This window comes from Canis aureus, chromosome 24, assembly GCF_053574225.1.
Source record: "Canis aureus isolate CA01 chromosome 24, VMU_Caureus_v.1.0, whole genome shotgun sequence".
NCBI lineage: Eukaryota > Metazoa > Chordata > Mammalia > Carnivora > Canidae > Canis > Canis aureus.
The window spans coordinates 41,368,418-41,387,679 of record NC_135634.1 but is presented as its reverse complement, the minus strand read 5'-3'; the positions used below and the strand labels follow the sequence as shown (position 1 = coordinate 41,387,679).

Sequence of the window (19,262 nt, the reverse complement as noted above, 5' to 3'; positions counted from 1 at the left end):
CTTCTGATGGGTCTATACAGAACCAAAAGCAAATCTGAATATAAAAGTCTAACAGAAGTGGATTTAAATCCACATTAAAGCTGGATCACTTTTTCAATTTTATAAACACTCATTTAAATCAGTAAGAGTTCTCATTTAATTATAAACTTCAAGATTTACCCAGAAAAAAAATAGTCTTTAAAATTATTTTACTAACAGCTGTTTAATTTACTTATTTCTTAGATGGAAAGAAAGCCTGGTACGTTATTTGGGTAATGGCCTACAGTTATATAGCATAACTTTGTACACATGAATTGATTGGGACCCAATATAATCTAAAACACAGAAATTCAAAGACATCTCTTAAGTATTCCCTCCGTGAAAAAGGGGCAAGAGGGAGACCCCCAAACTGTACTTCAAGTATACACACACACCCCTAAACTTTTGTAGCATTCATTCAATTTTAAGAGAAGAAGCATAATGTCCAAAAAGGGGCAGAGATTTCCCTGTCTTCTTGCTCATCAAAATAGTTAAAATAAACCACACATTGAGCTGGAGATGCAATGGACAGCAATGCTTTAACAAGTCTGGGAAGCTACACAGACTTTAAGATTGTGTAACAACTCATGTAGTCACCACTGGAAAAGGTATTCAACACAAAATGTTTGAAGAAACTGATGTTCATTTTTTTTAATAACAAAGCTTTTAAAAAAATGTTTAATCATTGTAAAGATAAAACTTTTCAAACATGTATTACATATTTGTATATGTAATTTTACCTTTTCTTGATGACACAGAGTCATAGTACCAGACTATTATCAGAACATGCTGTAATACTGATGTCTTCTAGGCTGGCCTGGCTGTCCTTATACTAAATGGTCGATGGTTTTTCATGCTTTTTCTATCTCCTTCCAAACCATCACATCTGAACTGCTAGGGCTGGCAAATCAAATAATCAAAATTTCACATAAAAACAAACATACAGAGACTTTGTGACTTATGTGGGCTGCTTAAAGACATTTAAAAACTATTCCAAGTTTCTCACTTGTGTTCTGTTTTAAGGAGACTGCTAGATCACGTCTTGATGAATGAGGCATTACTGTACATAAATACTTAAACAAGTTCATCTGACTATTAACAAAAAGATATAACTAAACATTAGTATCACTGTCTTTTTAAACAAAGTATTCTATAACTTTAAGGTAACACTGGGTTCCAGTTTGTTTCCCCCCAGAAATGAACATAAATAAAAGTCCTATTTCAATAATGTTTGTCCAAACAAAGGAAAAAAAAAAAAAAACTGAGGTGCAATCATGTCACAGTTAATGCATGTCTGTTTCCAATACATTCAAAGACAATATTTTTGTTTAAAAATCAATAGTTAAAATAGGACTTCTGCAGTCTGAGAGTTCAAGATATTTAAAAAAATTTGTAAATACACATACATGCAAATTCTCATATATACAAATTTTCACAAAATTAAGAAGTTGCAAAGAAATTAGAAGGATTATGGTGACTCTGACAAGCTACATTTAAATGCTTTACCACTGACATATTCCTGAATATAGCAGTCATGGTAGTTTTAATAAATTTTCTACATGGCCTTTTTATAAAATTTTCTCTTTTAGACATAAAAGTCACTAGAAGTCTTCTGAAATTCTAATTTAAGAATTCAAGATGTTCTCAATTCACTACTCGTATTTTAAGGCCACTTTGGTAAAGGCATTGCAGCAAGAACACAAAAACAATAGCATATTTTCTAATATTTATTTTTTTCACCTGCAAACTGTAGCAAAACATGATCAGCTGTATTATGCAGACAGGTATCCCTCTACATTTTTAAAGAATTTAGGTATGTATAAATAGAAGAGCTCTTTAGAAAGGAAAAATTCAAGAATGAATAAAACCTTCCAATTTTGACTTTGTAACTTTCCAGTAGCAATGGTTAAAATGATTTTAGGTCATTCATTCCAAGATATATGACAGCACCTTAAAAGTGGCTGATCTATTTCCCCAGTAACATTTCTCACATAACAGTGTGTTAAAGTTACAAATACTGATATGCACAAATAGCTAATTTCTAAGAAAAATATGTACAGTACTGCAGCATAATGAATGTGGTATCTGCAATAACTTAATATTAGCCAATTTTTAATATACATGATACCGCTACCTTTTACTGCCAATTCACAGGTTAAAAGTTGTTACTGGAGCCCTCTGTTTTGCACATATTACCTGGTGTTTAATACACAATGCAGGCTTTTTAAAGACTTCTCTTGTGTTTAAAGCTAAGATCAGTGAAACAAGACAACAGTGCAAGAGGCGGAGAGATGTAACGTGACCACGTCAAAGTTCGTTCCAGTAAAGTGTCTATATAAGGCTATAAGAAAGGATTGGTTGATGAGCTTCCTGTTGGAAATTGTCCTGTTGGTGCACCGGTCTAAAGGAAAACATAAGACAAAATAAATAGACAAGTAAAAGTGATATATGTGGGAAATTTTGAAAATATCAAACTTTCATTAAATTTTATTTAAACAATATTTAGATTAGAAATTATTTTATAATGATTGGCAATCATTTATTCATTAGTGTTATTAGCAACATAATATGATAAAATTATTAGGTGTCAGGAACTGTTTTATGGCCTTTAATATCTATTATTTCATATAATTCTGGAAAAAGAATCTAAGAAAGGACTTAGCCCTTAAGAAAATCATTTATGATTCAAACCAAATCTCTAACTCCAAGCTCTTTTCACACATTCACTAAATCTATAGCCTCTAACTCCAAGCTCTTTTCACACATTCACTAAATCTTTAGACTAAAACATTATTTGGACAAGAGAGCAGACAAGTTTCATGCTATACAAAAGCTTATTTATTGTCAGTGCTTTGATTTGTAACTGATTAACATGCGTGTGCATTGTCTTTTTACATCAAAAACGGATCGTACATGATGGCTGCCTCAATCTGTAAAATCTTACACTGTCTCATCAGAAGAGCAAAGAGCATCTAGGAAAGTCATATCTTGCTTTCCCCAATTTGAAAATAACACACAACAGCTTGTAAAGTGCTTAAAATTGCATCTCACTTACCATAAAAGGATTACTAGATACTCCAGCAGCTGCAACTTGACCAAAAGGGGTCACCACTGGCTTTGTTTGCCCAAATGCTGCAAAACTTGCACCTTGTTAAAACAGAACCACCAATTATAACCCATACCTTTCAGAAACAATCTGATGCTTGTAGAGCCTCATAAGGAGTTTCAGAGAAATTCCTACCAGAGCGACAATAAAATATCGATGTTAAATTGTTGAGTCTCATGCTTTCTCAAATACCAGAGACAAACTTTCCTCTGGCATATGTAAAGGAGCTTTCATATAGCTTTCTCAGAAATGGTTAATTCTGATTTGTTTCAGCTACGTAAGCTGCTGACATTCAAAGGATGGAATTAATGATGAGCCTGTGACTATTTGAAAGGGGCTGAGAACAAAACACAAAGGCTTCATGTGAACAGCACAAATTCCTTAGGAAATATTGTATCATTATGGCTCTGCCATGGGCCTTATTTCCAGATTTTTTTTATCTAACCACAGACATTAAAAAATAGATATGCAACTGTAATTTAAGAATAATCTTCAAATCTATGGAGGATTTGCAACATCCACAATAGTTTTCTGATGCAAAACAAAAAAATACTCAAGATCTACAAGGTTTCTTTTTAAAATTTAGAGGCGTATTAGAACATGCAAGAGAAATTAATAAGAAAAACACTCGAGGAAGGCCTGGGTGGCTCAGTCAGTTAAGCATCCAACTCTTGGTCTCGGCTCAGGTCATGATCTCATGAGTTGTGATTTCATGGTTGGTGAGACTGAGTGTCTCCTCTGGTTCCACTCTTAACAGGCATCCGTTTGAAGATTCTCTCCCTCTGCTCTGCCCCAACTCATTACACAAGCTCTGTCTGTCTCTTTCTAATAAATAAATAAATCTTTAAAAAACAGAAAAAAGATAAGAAAAGACACACATTCTAAGAAAGGGCACTCTTTAGAGAGTATCGGATTCCTCCTAAGTCTATAACCTGGTCACAAAAACTTAACCAAATCATTCAGTTTTCTAAGGCCCAAATCATAAAAGGTATCTGTTTTGGGGTAGTAAACGTTTAGCAGATAACGCCACAGCATTCTCTGAACAAGCCTTTCAGTCCAAACATAAAACATTATCATAAAGGATATCTGAAGTGGACAAACAGCTAAGCCAAGTGTCAGATCTTACCATTGGGCTGTTGAGAAAAAGCTGTCTGTTGAGGGAAAGTTGCTTGGGCTGGGAAGGCAGGCTGCTGGAAGCTGCCACTGAAGCTGGTGGGAAGACTATAGGGAGCAGGAGTCCCGAAGCCCGCGGGCATGCTCATGGAGGCGGTGCCAAAGGTTGCAGCTGACAGGAGAAAGCAAGAGCTGATCACCGACATAGGAACAAGCAGGCTTTGCTCCTCATACCACATACTACTGAATGATTTCACTTGAAAAACATTACATTGTACACTAAAGGCACTTTAATTTCCAAAACACTAAGTTAATAGTAAGTTTTAGCACTATGCAGTTTAACACAATCTATAAAATGTTCTCCTAAAACCCAATGTCCAGAATGACACTAATAAAGCTATCATTTGAAATAATAAAACTTCTCGGGACACCTGGGTGGCTCAGCAGTTGAGCGTCTGCCTTTGGCTCGGGGCATGATCCCAGAGTCCTGGGATCGAGTCCCGCATCAGGCTCTCTGCATGGAGCCTGCTTCTCCTCCCTCTTCCTATGTCTCTGCCTTCTCTGTGCCTCTCATGAATAAATAAAAAAGGAGAAGGAAAAAAAGGAAAGGGAAGGGAAGGGAAGGGAAGGGAAGGGAAGGGAAGGGAAGGGAAGGGAAGGGAAGGGAAGGGAAGGGGAAAGAGAAAGAGAAAGAAAGAGAAACAACTTCTCAAAGTAATTTAAAAATCTAAACAGCAGTCAAGCTTTTAAATCCCATCATCAACCAAGTCATATGTATACTAATATACATTGCTTTTAATTTTGTTTTGCTATATACAGTATAAGAGCTAAAAATGGAATTTTATCCACTAAGTTATGTATGTTATGTATAAGTTAAGTATGTTCCTAACAAAAAAGTTTCAAAACCTCTAAAAATAGTTCACTGAAAATAACAACACTTATAGGAGAAATAGGGTTTTAGAAGCGGGTCTCCCAAAACCTATGCAGCTTCGTAACCAATGCAGCTTTGTAACCAGAGCCCAAAAAGGGGCCAGGGTGGGAGAGGACTTTCCCTAATAAAACTACTAACACAATTAAAAGAACATGTGAGGTTCCTAATACATCAATTCGAAAAGAAATATATGGACCACCATATCTTGTTTGACAAACAGATAGACTGCTTTGGATAAGGGGTTTAAGATTAGGACTGCTGAATTATAGAGATTAGGGCAAAATGCATAAAGATTGAAAAGGTAGTGAAATAAGCATTCTTAGAAAAAAATAGATGCAGGGTAAATGGGCAGTGTGATCAATACTGCACTGAAATCAGTGTGTGAACAACCACTACACATGTGGTACACTGCCATCATTCCCCCACTTATGAATTAATTATAAACTAATTTGCGTTATAGAAACATGTTGTAGGGGTGCCTGGGTGGCTCAGTCAGTTAGGTGTCCAACTCCTGATTTCTGCTCAGGTCATGATCTCAGGGTTTTGAGACTGAGTCCCACATTGTGCTCTGTGCTCTGTGCAAGACCTGCTTAATATTCTCTCTCTGCCACTCCCCTACCCCTCTGTCTTAAACAAAAAAGAATGTAGTAGCAAAACAGTATTACTTATTGCTAGTAAGTATTAAAAACAGAACCATCTGAATATATGTTCTAGAAAAAGTCCCAGTAAATTAAGAGCCAATAATGGTGCTGTTAACTCAGAATACTAGCAATTATAATAGTGAAATATTGTTGGCATGCTATCAAAAACATGATAATTAACTGAATTTCTTGATTTAAATTTTTTTTTTTAATTTATCAACAATCTCTGATTCAAGGCACAGGAATTAACACTGAAAATGTTACACAAATTATATTTTTTTTTTCACAAATTATATTTTACTTAAAAAAAACAAACAACTGAAAGTCATGTTATAGATACTACCCAAAGTATGATCAGAGGAAAAAAGAGTAGTAATCCTCATAATCCTATTGTTTATAATCTACAGTGCATTTTTTCTCAAAGAACCTAGTTAGAATGCTAAATTTTTTGAAATTACAATTGGTGAGAAAACAAGAGAAACAAGCCACTAGGAAGCAAGTCAATTAAAGAATAAGAAGCACACTGCAAGGGTAACAGAAGGGTTTCATAACAGACAACAATGCACTGACAGACTTTGACAAATCACTTTTTAAGAAAGCACTAAGAAGCGAAACTCGTATACAGTTAAGCAAAACCAAACTCCATGGAATAATGTGGTAAAATGGTTTGGTATATCGAAAGTGTCAAAGTACTATGAATTCAAACTCAAGAAAAATAATCAAAAAGGCTATTAACATTCTAATGTGACCATGGAGGTAAGCGATAATGCTTTTCAGCATTAAAGCACAAATCACCACAATCTTCACATAACTTTAAATAGAATGTAATACCGATGCCGCACATCCATGCCCACTCCATTGTTAAACATGGAAAAAACTTAATTCCACATGCAGGGATCCAGAACACTAGCAGAAGCTTCCACAAGCAGCTAGACAAATTGCCACACAAATCTAGATACAGTTGTGGCCACCTACCAAAATGAGCGTGAGGAAACACTTGAGAATGCATTGCTCCAGAAAGGCCTTATGGAAAGCCATAAAGAGACCAATGTCAATTAGCTTACGGATAACTATTGTCAGAATAAAAGTAAATTTGTTTTGTTAAAAAGTCCTAAAATTAGAACATACTGTTATAAGGTGGGTAGCATAGGAATACATAATAAAAACACATCCACAAAGTCTTTTAATTTCAATGATATTCATGACACTAATATTTAACCTGTTTGAAATAAAGGGGAAATTAGAATAATAAATACCAGTGAAATAAACACCAAATGAAAAAACCCTTTATGAAGCCCATTTTTAAATAAACACTAACATCTTTTTCATGTCAAAATACAACTATGCCCATAAAAAGATTCTGTAGGCCTCATGAGTTACATTAAAATATGCTGTTCATAGGATTATCTAAAATGACCTAGAATCCACCTTTTGCATCTAAAAAGTCAAATCTTGGCAGAGAGGACCTTAATGATGTCTGATTGTTTTATTTACAACTCTGTACACTAACTAGAAATAGAGAACTCAAGTGAACTAATTAAGTATGATCAGAGGAAAATTATTCAGTGTAGATCATTAGAAAGGTGAGTGCAACTTTCAGTTTACAATGTAATGGCTGAAAAGAGTAAAGAAAAATGCATCTTGTGCAAATCTTACCTGGCATAACTGAGGTCAGAGAGGTGTTACATATAAATACATGTAATGAACAGAAAACAAATTTAGGTTTTTAATTACTAGAAACTTTTTGTTTTAACCACCCGGAGTGGAAAGGTTTCTAAAGTATATGTCCATGTATTTTAAATTAGAATACTTAACCAATTAAATGTGGGAAAACAGCGATTGAGAGCTAAGAGTGGTTGGTTACGAGTCTTGGTTCTGTCATCTTCTAACTACAGGTTATTTAACAACCACAAGCTTCCGTTTCCTCATCTACAAACAGGGGGCAGAGAGCAGGGATAAAAGTACCTATTTGACAAAGCTGCCACAAAGGTAAATTTAACAATAATTTTTTAAAAAGTGCTCTAAGTTGTTTGCTAACAACTTTAAAAGATGTGTACTTAAAAGATACATCAGTACTGTGTTCTGAATCCAACAAAAGGGTAACTGAGTGAGAAGGTTCTATAATAAATTAGGTCACTGTATATTTATCTCTTTTCTTAAAACTTCTAAGTCTCTTAAAAAATCCTGCACTAATAATAAAGGTTAAACTCTTTATAGCAGTGTTTCTCATATACATTTGGGCATAGAACCCTTTTCCATGGAGTATTTGATACCATCTTAAGAGATATGCTCTACAAAATATACTTTGGTAAAAACTAACCTTTAGTCAAGAGTGACAGTGAACCAGTGTTAACTACTATAATGATGATAATGATGACAATGATGCCCTCTCAAGCTCTAGTCCTGGATTGCTATAAAAAATTTTTTAGGCCTTTTAAACAGCTTTTTTAGATATAACCCACATTTCACACTATCTGTTCACTTAACGTATAGAACTCAAGGACTTCTATCATATTCCCAGAGTTGTAGAACCATCATCACAATCAAACTGTAGAACCTTTTCATCCCTGCCCAGGAAAATTCCATACCTCTCAACTGTCATCTCCCTCCCACCTCCCCTCCCTTCCATCTCTACAGACGTGATCATTCTGGACAGCCACCTTACAAATGGAATCACAGGTTCTATGTTATACTGTGACTAGCTTCCTTTAGTTAGCTTAGTGTCTTCAAAGGTCATCCATGTTGTAGCATGCATCAGGACTTCATTACTTTTAATTACCAAACAAATTCCATTGTATGATTATAACACATTTAATTTATCCATTCATCAGTTGATGAACATATTGGGTTGTTTCCACTTTTTGGCTATTATGAATAATGTTGCTATAAACATTGTTATCAGTTTTTACATAGATGCACATTTTCATTCCTCTTAGGTGTATATTCCTACTGAGTACAGTAAGTGGAACCTGTGGGAACAGTGCTGGTTTAAAAGAGTTCTGGGTGCAAATATTAAATTAGTCATTAATTAATTTTGAAAGTTTAAGACAAACCCATCAAATTGGTCTCCACCTGGGTAATACAACAAGGATACTGGCCTAGATGCTACTAGGAATTTTTCATCTCTACATTTCTATTAACTTTATCTTCTTGGGGGTTAAAAAAAAAATCTTTAAAATCATTCATTCATTCAAATGAAGTTAGGGAAATAAAGACTATTCATTCCATAGCAAAGGAGAGATTTAAGAATTATAAGAGAATTTCATAGTAATTGAAAATTGTTATTAACTCTGTTAGATTTAAAATCTCAAAAACTCTGTAAAAAAGAATGCTATTATAGAATCCTAAAATAAAAAAGGTCTTAGGCCATATTGGCTAATATCCTAATGAAGGTTTCTATGTAACATGGTAAAAAACAAACAAACAAAAAAAGCCCCAAAGCTTTATAAATGCGTAAGAAAAATTATTATTAAAGTATGTATTTAGGAAAGAAATGTAGCAGTAAAATGTAGTAAATTTTGCACAGAACTATCATGAAATGCCCTCTTTCAAAAGCTACCTCAAATGGAATAAAATATCTAAAAGCAACAAAAAATATTTCCTAAAGAATATTAATTTGGACATTGGAAATTCCTAAGCATAGTATGTTTATCAAAATACTGTTCATATTTCAATATTAATAGAAACAGATGTAGTTAACATTTACTTTTAAGCATTTCTATTACAACTTAAATGAAGGTGATCAATGTGATAAATCGAAAACATTTTTTACCTTGAAATAAAAATTTATGAACACAGATTTACCTTTCAATAAATTCTGTCTAGCCTAATATTAAAGATTACCTTGTAACACCTGAACATACATCATACCTTCTATATGCATGTACATCCTATGTAGAACCTTAACTTTAAAGACTTGGATACTCTACATAAAATAAGCAAAAAAAGCCCTTAACTCTATATGACAAAACCAACTTGTGGAGGTACACTCATGAAAGGAAAGTAAGAGGAAAGACTTGGCAACTATGTAGATTAATGCAAAGACCATGCACACTGATTTGTATCATCTAAATTCTCACAAAGACCCTGCCAGTAAAATATTGTTCACATTCTATAGAAAGGCTGACAATAAGGCTCAGACAAGTTAGATCAATACAAGCTTAGTCAAGGTACAATCTGAGTTTCCATCCTTCAATTGTCAGGTAGGGTTATAACAGCTATGAAAACTGTAACTATCTTGCAAACAAGTTTTTAAACACTCAACAAATGTTAGTACATCCTCCAATTAACATATAAAAAGATACCTTAGGTTTACTTCCCATGTAAATACTAAATCACAATTTGAACACAAGTCTGGCGGTACCCAAAACATATTCACTTAACTTTTCTGAGCCTCACTTCCCTCAGCTGTCAACATGTATTTGATAAGAGTTAAGAGGACTAAATGAGACAATGTACAGAACCCTATGTGCTCAGAGACATTTTACATATTCATTCCATCAAGTCAAAATAACTGCTAAGAAATAGAAATGCTATATATATTAAGTGATGAATATTTCTATCGAAACACAACAGAAATTAATACAATCACTGATCAGGTACACTTGAACTAAAACAAACTATTTTTAAAAAATTATGTGTGAAATTAAAATACTTATTAAACAACTATTATGCGAGATACAAATTATGACTGAAGACATTTATATAGGAGGAAAGTTATAGTTTCAAACTTCTACTACCACAGTTCCTAATCTTGCCAATGACACAGATTTACTAATAATAACCAATTCTTAAGGCAATCATTATGTTACAAGCACCTTACTCTTTCAAGATTTCACATCAATATATGCTCTATGCTTAAGGCTTTAGTTCTAAAATTATTTGGACACGTACACAAAAACAAAGCTGGCCAACTTTAAACCTAATGGGTATCAGGCCATACCACATACACTTGGTGACACCCCAAGGTACTGTCCAACAGTTCTAGTGTTCAGGGTGATAGAAAAAGGAGAGGATTAAAAAATTATCAAGAGAAAAGACTCAAATATTATACCCCAAATCAAATCAGGTTTGCACAACTTAAAACATGTGAACACCCAGAAGAGAGAAGCACTAGAAAGGACAGGATTGCTAAGACCTCCTGTAATGAAGCTCATTTGTTCCTCGCCATCTCATGAAGAGGAAAACACAAAACAAAACAAAACAAAAAAAACCTTCTCATAAATTTTTCCTATTAAGCTTGAATGAGTAATAACCAGTAATTCCAAAACCAGACCACCAAATGAGTCAGAATTACTGTGTTCAAAAGTCCTGTTTCAGTCACAAAGTGGCTGTCTCGCCTACATGCTTGGGCTTCCTCACCTGAAGAATGAAAGCTGTGACTGAGCAGTGGGGGCTGCTAGACAACTTCTAGGGTCCCTCTCAAATATGAAAGTCCAGGATTTTATAAACTTTCAGCTAGTGTACGTCTTTATGGACAAACTCTTCCATCCACTTCCCATTCACTACAGTAAAAAAGAAAAACTTTATTTTCTGATATTCTTCCTGTGGTATCTTTGCAATAAACACCTTTCCCAAAGTCTTCTGTGCTATAATCTCTATTTCTTACCTGTCGCTCCTCTGGCATTGGTCTGAAATGGATTTGTAGAAGATGCCACAGAAGGACCAGCAGCAGCAACAAATGGATTTGTGGAAGGCGTAGCTTTAAAAAATTACAAAATACACTATAAAATCCTAAAATATTTGTATTCAATTATTAAAAATATTTGTTCATACACTTATGAAGATAGAAAATTAGAGCTTAAAAAAAAAGAAAATTAGAGCTTTATGATAATAAACTGTTGCTTTGATAGCCTTCCAGTACTTCTAAGAAAATGCAATACAATACAATATACCTGCATTTACACCAGAAACACATACCTCCAAATGGAGCAGGCACACTTGAAGACGCAGGCTGTGTCTGTGCAGAAGCACCCACTGGCACTGTTCCAAAAACATTGCTGAAAACAAATATAGAAAGAGGTCTTTTCAGTTTCTTTTTTTTTTAAAGCTTTTTTTTAAAGCTATTTATATCCTAGCAGTTCTTAAACTTTATGTCTCAGGATTCATTTACATTTTGAAAAGTTACTTAGAACCCCCGCAAAGAGTCTTTGTGTAAATATACTGTATACTAACACTATGTATAGTACAGAAATTAAAAACAGAAGTTTTTAAAAATTTCATTCTTTTAAAATTAACCATAAAGGCATTACATGCTAACGTTAAGTAGCATTTTTATGAAAAAGAACTATACTTCCTAAAACCAAAGGAACTTAAGAGTCACAATATTTTTGCAAATCCCTTCAATGGCTGCCTTAATAGAAAATCAGTCTGTTGTGGTATGTTGTTTAGGTTAAAGCACAAGAAGAAAAACTGCTCTCATAGACATTTAGCTGAAAAAACTAGGAGAATCTGAATAGTTTTTTCAGGTTAATTTTGAGTACTTCCCTTGATATCATACTCAAAATCACAGTGATAAGTTCACTAAAGGTTAGCTGCAAAATGGGATCTGAAATCGTATCAATGAACTCCTTTGCGCTCTATTGAAGTAACATCTACTAATCTATCTAGCACTTTAAATGAATCTTTTACTCATTTTATAGCATTTGGAAAATATCTGATGCAAATCTTCCAAATGTCAACAATTTCCTAATGCAAAACTAAAAAATTTATACTCATAATATCACCACTCATCAGAAACATAATGTGAAGCTGTCATGCTCATGGTGGAGTCAATAAATTTTCTAAATTTCTAGTATTTGCTCAGAAGTGTCAATGTTATCAGTTATTTTCCTTAAAGTGACAGACTTAAATATTTCATTTTTGAGAAGATGTCTACCAAATATCCAAATTTGAATAACCATGGAATACCAGTCTTACTTTTAAGGAAAACCAATGTTCCATAAGACCAGTGGCTGGTTCATTCTATGACTCAACCACACAAGCTGACTTTCCTCAAGCCAGCCACCATACTTTAATATGCAACAGAAACTACTTGATACATGCCTTATTTGAACACATATAAAGAAGACATTATTTAAGGGTCAAGATAGAATAAAATTAAGTTTTTTAAAAAAGATTTATTTTAGAGAGAGAATGGGGGAGGGGGGGCGGATAATCTCTCCCTGCCAAGCTCAGTGCCAAACACGAACCGGATCCCACACTCCTGAGGATCACGACCCAAGCTGAAAACAAGAGTTGGACACTTAACGGACTCAGCCACCCAGGTGCCCCAATAAAATTAATTTTCTTTACTGTTTCATTAAAAATATTTGTATGAATATGTAAATAAGTCATGGGGAAGTAATGTACAGCATGGCGCCATGAAGTAGTCATATGTAGTCAATAATATTGTAGTGCATACTTGAAGTTATAAAGAGTAAATCCTAAAACTGAGCTCTGTATGGGGACAGACAATAACTACATTGACGTGATCATTTCACAACGTACACAAACATCATCAAATCATTATGTTGTACACCAGAAATTGATGTTATATACCAATTACACCTCAATAAAAAAATTAAAAAGAATATTCCTAAGAAAAACTAAATCAAGACTATCACAAGTAAAGCTGAACGTATGGTGGTAAGAAATATAACGACTATTAGATGACTACTAGTACAGTTTGGTGTCGTGGCCTTAATTTGTGACAAAGTACTGGAAGGTCTGTACTCGCTACTGTTTCTGTGCCATCGATACAAATGTCAAATACTGAAAACACAAATAACCTATCAGAATTATTATGACCACAGTTTTAACTTTAAAGACTCCCTGAAAGCGTCTCAGGGTATCCCAAATGTTCCAAGGACCACACTGTGTGGACCACTAATATACTGTAATATAATTTCAACAAACCATTTGTTATGTATACCTACGTTTCCAGACTCTATGGTCACCTTGCTATAGCTCACTATTATGTATGTCTAACACAATCTTAATGAAACAAAATATATATTAATACTCTAAACTTTATTCTTTGGATTCAACTTTTCCTATTTGGCACACAGAAAATCAATTACTGGATAATCCAAGTAGTTGATGTTACAATCCTCCCATTTCTCCCTAGAAAAAGTGCTGAAGGGAAACAAAAACCTAGTCAGATAACAAAAGAAGAGACAATCTGCAGGATGGAAAACAAAACGATGGACAAAGCACTCTATGATAAGTCACCTGTACTTCTAGATCTGTTTCCTTCAGAAATGTAGAAGTTACAACTATAAGAGTTTTTAAAGATCTATTGCTCTTAAAATGTGTTAAGACTTCCCGCTGCTAAGAATTCCCTCACACCAGTTATATCTGAACACAGTTCACGGATATGTCTATGTGTTAATACCAGCAGGACACTGACGAGATACAGAACTGGATCTTGGGTTCTCTTGCAAACATTCCTAAAAATGTTTATTTACAACTAAAACTACATGTTACTTTCAGTGTTTAGTCTTCATAACTAAAAACTGTACCTTAAAAGTATATAATTTGCTAAATGGATTCTCTGGTTCAGTATAATTAAAACTGTATATAACTCCCCATTCTGAGATGTGTACATACTCAATTACACTTCAGTGTTCAAGGAAGAGAAATAACAAGACCTTTGATTAAATAAAAAGATAAAATGGCAATTACTCAAGAATTATATTTTAATTAGCAAATTAAACTCAGATTCTGCAACTATAAAAAGATTTGAGAATTTCAAAAATATGTCCCCTGTCATTATTTAACATTGTTATTCAGAGTCGAAGAAAAAGATCAAACACAAAACCAAGAACAGTGACTGAGACAAGGTACCTGCTAGCATTACTTGTGGAAGTATATGCGTTACTGGAAGTGGCTGCAGAGCTGAAAACGCTGTCTAGTTCTGCCAAAGCTGCGTATTTGTCTGAGGATGTACTCGACTGCCCGGGAACTGAAACCACAGAACCAACAGGAGCTTTACCTGTGGCCCCAAAGCCACTCCCTTGATCACCGCCTATAAACACACAAAAACAAATTACACTGAAAACTTAGTTATATTTTCAATTTATCAATTTAGTTATGCTATCAATTTATGCTTTCAAATTTATCAACTTGTTTAAATTTTACACCTTTTTCATTTGCCATGAAAAAGGTGTAAATTTAAAACTGATTTAAAGCTAAGCAAATAAATGGACAGAACTCTAGTCTTACCTAATAAACTACCTAGAAACTATCAGACAAGATTAGTTATTATACATACTACTGTGGTAAAGACAAAATGCTCTTTTTGTAACAAAAACTAAGACTCTCTACCAATAACATGTCTAGATTATGCATAAAGAACAAATTCTCAAAGTGCTACATTAACATCTCTAAAACCGGTGCATCTCATTCAAGTGAACATACAAACTTATAAAATGCCAGACCTAACGTGAACCCATTAATAATACCATTTCCCCAGGGTTAATCATGAAAAAATTAGAGACAGTAGTAAGAGGAAATATTTACACAGCACTTTATGTGCCAGGCACTGTTCTACACGACGGAGATGCAATAAAACATACACATCCAATCTATTACTACTATCTTCCTTCTGGAGATGACAAAGCATGGTCAAGAGATCAGGATGCAGACTCTAGTCTAAAAGCAGACCTCTGCCGTTCTCCAGCACACTATGCAATTTGCGAGACAAAATACTGGCCTTAAGAGCAAAACCAGGTATAAAAATATACTGTAAAAATGATGGGTTTGGTTTTTTAAATACCAAAATATTAATAATAAATATAGTTCAAAATAACTATATTACAAAAACCACAATATAACCGGGAGGCTGTCAGCGCTATTAATAGGATTTGTTGGCCCTCTATGGCCTTCCAACAGGGAAACATGCTAAGGCAAAATTAAATTTTGTCAATTATTTTCTTTTAAAATTAGAAGTTTAGAAATAGTTTCTAGGCCTTCCAAACGGCCCATTATTGATTATTTCACATCCAAAATGTCCCATACAGTCATGACCATTTAGTACAAAATTTCTTTACAAGTAAAGTACAACAACCTTAAAATGTAATAAACACAACCAAATTTAGAGGACTATTTAATAAACAAATTTGTATTTATTTTGTTTAAAGCTTAAATACCTTGCCCAGCACTGAAGATATTGTCTAAATTAGCAAGTGCTGCGTATTTGTCTGTAGACTGTAGACTAGCTTTGTTCGTTGAAACTTTACTAACAGCTGATGCTGTTTGATGACTCTGGGAAGTATTGAAGGTTCCAAAATCAGCACTGGAGGATTTGGGGAAGTTATCAAAATGAGCAAAATTAGCATTTACTGATCCAGCACTTCCACCTGTAACAGAATAAACAAAACACTTGAAATTTCTATACTTCTCCTAAAATCCTTTGATAGATTATATGATTTCTTCCTTAATTAAGTGTTCTATAAGTAATCCTACTGGCCAATGGCATTTAACTTGAATCATCTACATATGACTTTTTATAATTTGGGAAACTATATTTTCAAAGGCCCTGGCAACATGTAGGGTAACAAGTTTCTTTGTGTAATTATCTACCCTGAGGTGAAGAATATAATTCACAGAGGAGTAACTCCAAACTACCAGGTTTGAGACTCAGTTACTTTACAGAATATTCAGCTATCTATACACTACCATCTTTTACTAGTTCTCCTTAAATGGACTCCATAAGCAAGATGTAAAGTTATGTTATACTATAAACTCTTGTAGTTCCAATAAAGACTGGGTTGAAACTAATCCCAAGATAGAGATTTAAAATGTTTAGGAAGGGGCACCTGGGTGACTCAATGTTGAGTGTCTGCCTTTGGCTCAGGTCGTGATTCCAGGGACCTGGGATTAAGTCCCCCAGCAGGCTCCCCAGAGGGAGCCTGCTTCTCCCTCTGCCTATGTCTCTGCCTCTCTCTGTGTCTCTCATGAATAAAAAAAAAAAAAAAAAAAATCTTTAAATAAATACAATGTTTAAGATGTACTATTTTGATCCACAATTTCTTTTTTTTTTTGATCCACAATTTCTTAAAAAGTGGTCTTTGAGCTTTAGACTTATTTTAAGAGCTCATATTTAATTCCACATAATAATTTAATGTACATATAATGTCATGTGGTCCTCAGTAAAATCATGCCCTATTATATATAGTTCAAGGAATAAAAATTATAGTACACAATGTATAGTCTAAATATACCAATTTTTAAATTTATAGATCACAATTCACCTAATAATGGTCACTACTGTATATATACTGCTAAGATTTTAAAGACTGTTCTGTACTCTAGAGACTTCCCTAAAGTCCTACCAAAAGACTAAAGCCAGACTATTTCATTCTGTTTTTGATGCTACAAAAATAGTATATCATATAATTATATATTAAGTGATAATAAAACACAATTACAGGTATTTTAAAAAGCAGAAAGATTCAGTCCTATTTTAAAAAAGAGAACACACTTTCCCATCAATTAGTATTATAGACATTCTAAAATATATACTGATAAAAATTTTTTTAGGAATTAAACTCCAGTCCTTTTGAATTAAAACTAAGTAATGTGTGTTGGTATTTAAGATTGTGATCTGTTACAAGTAGCTGTTGAACAAAGTACATAATAATACTAAGCTTTCAACATTTGTATGATGAAGTTTACTTCAAATTATTAAAAACTAAACTATTAAATAAACTTTTCGTATACTATTGTGTTCTCTGAGTTTAGTTAACAGTGGAGAGAATAAAAGTGAGAATTTCAGAATGATTATCATTAGAAGATGAATAGCATTCTATAATTGAAAAATCCATGAAACAACAAAAAACATACAAATTAGTAAAAGATGCCTACTTGACAACAGAACTTACTGTTGGAAGCCTGGAGAGGAAAAGCGGAAGTAAATTCACCAAAACTGCAGCTAGATGAAAGCATTCTAAATGCTGGACAGCCAGAAATTATGTGAATGATGGAATTTAAAGAAGAAAAAAAAAGAAAATTGAAAGAAAAGGCTTTAAGACAACACACAGAGTTAAAAGTTGAAAGAAAAATAATCAGCCAAAGATCTAAACGAGGGTTCAGTGAGATTCTGAAAACAATACAGTTTATGGGAGAGCACTCATGTTTAAAGACCAATTCCTGCACTGAAAACTGTTTCCAGTCCAATCAAGTGTTCCATGATCTCCTTTTGAGTACTAGTATTTATCTTCTCAAGCTTCCTGCCTTGAAAATTACTTATATTTTTATTTCTATGGAAGCGAGTCATTAGCTTCCTTTATTCAGAGCCTAAATCAATGTGCTCTGTCAACCTAACACATTTTTAGCACTGTAAAGCTCCTGTGCATAAGAAATTTAAGGAAGATTCATATGCAGGAAATGGAAAACCCTTTGGATTAGACAACACATCAAAGAGTTTAAAAAAACACAGATGAACACAGACAAAAATAAAGATTTCAGGTTTCCCCAGAGCTTTATAAGATAGAACTATTTGAAAATCAAATAATTATAGAATTTAAGTTAATAGAATAATTTTTCAAACTACATAGAGAGTGTTTTGTGTTTTAGAGTAAACATTGAAGCATAATGCCAGAGAAGTTCTACCTGTAGTTTGGGGCTGAAAAGGAGAGTGACTCGCTGTGGGGAAACCTCCAAAATTACTCGAACCACTAGACTGTCCAAATGCATCAAAGTTTGCAAAATCTGCATTTGCAGAATTCTGAGCTGTAAATGGTAAGGAACAATATATGTTAATGACTATGAAAATTATAAATGAAAAATATGACAAATGAATTTAAGAAGTTTATGAAAAGTGTCTGTCTCACAACACACTTTGAAGAGAATTCATTTAGAAATCAAATTTTAAATCATACCAATGTTTATTTAACCCAGTTTCAAGCAATTCATTAAAAAGTATCCAAAAATTTCCCCAAACACTTTTACAATGATAAATGTGTACTCAATACCCTTTGAATAACCTCCAGAATAGTACTTTACAAGTGACTCTATTAAAGGAAACACTAAGAGCATTAAGTGAGCTACAGTAAAGCAAACAGGGTTGTAGGATATAGATTACATCCTGGAAAATTCAGATTTAAGATGGTAGTAAGTGATTCATCAACTATGTAAATCCAAAATAATGATACAAAGAAGGTGAAATTCCATTAATATTCTCTTGGGTTTTTTTTTTCTAAGTTTACAGCTATTTTACACCATGGCATATAAAAATGAAAAAAAAAAAAAAAGTAGTGTACAAGGACATGATTGCCAAACAGATCAAAGATATTCACATTCTATTAGAAGCCGCCATTTTTCATACATACTAAAATTTGAGAAATGATGAAAACAGTAACATTTAAAACATTAGTGTACTTCAGACTCCTTGAAAATGACCAACTGGTATTTTCTCACTGATCATCAACATAAGAGCAAATTTTTAGACTTCTCTAAACTTAAACTATGT

The 19,262-nt window shown here is 33.6% G+C and overlaps 1 protein-coding gene across 8 annotated transcripts in view; it reads right to left on the bottom strand.

The window, feature by feature from the left end:
• Positions 1–1,732: 1,732 nt before the first annotated feature.
• Positions 1,733–19,262, bottom strand: part of AGFG1 (ArfGAP with FG repeats 1) — a 73,211-nt gene continuing 55,681 nt past the window's right edge. For 2 of the 8 annotated variants that reach the window (XM_077869054.1, XM_077869061.1), the window contains exons 6-15: positions 18,404–18,523; positions 17,674–17,745; positions 15,940–16,149; positions 14,636–14,816; positions 11,729–11,808; positions 11,418–11,510; positions 6,785–6,832; positions 4,251–4,409; positions 3,074–3,165; positions 1,733–2,419 (exon numbers count right to left, since the gene is read on the bottom strand). In XM_077869054.1, the coding sequence (XP_077725180.1) occupies positions 2,360–2,419; positions 3,074–3,165; positions 4,251–4,409; positions 6,785–6,832; positions 11,418–11,510; positions 11,729–11,808; positions 14,636–14,816; positions 15,940–16,149; positions 17,674–17,745; positions 18,404–18,523 (1,115 nt within the window). In that variant the 3' untranslated portion in view covers positions 1,733–2,359. The remainder of the gene's footprint in view (positions 2,420–3,073; positions 3,166–4,250; positions 4,410–6,784; positions 6,833–11,417; positions 11,511–11,728; positions 11,809–14,635; positions 14,817–15,939; positions 16,150–17,673; positions 17,746–18,403; positions 18,524–19,262) is intronic. The other 6 variants (XM_077869059.1, XM_077869055.1, XM_077869056.1 and 3 more) reach the window with 6 other exon arrangements.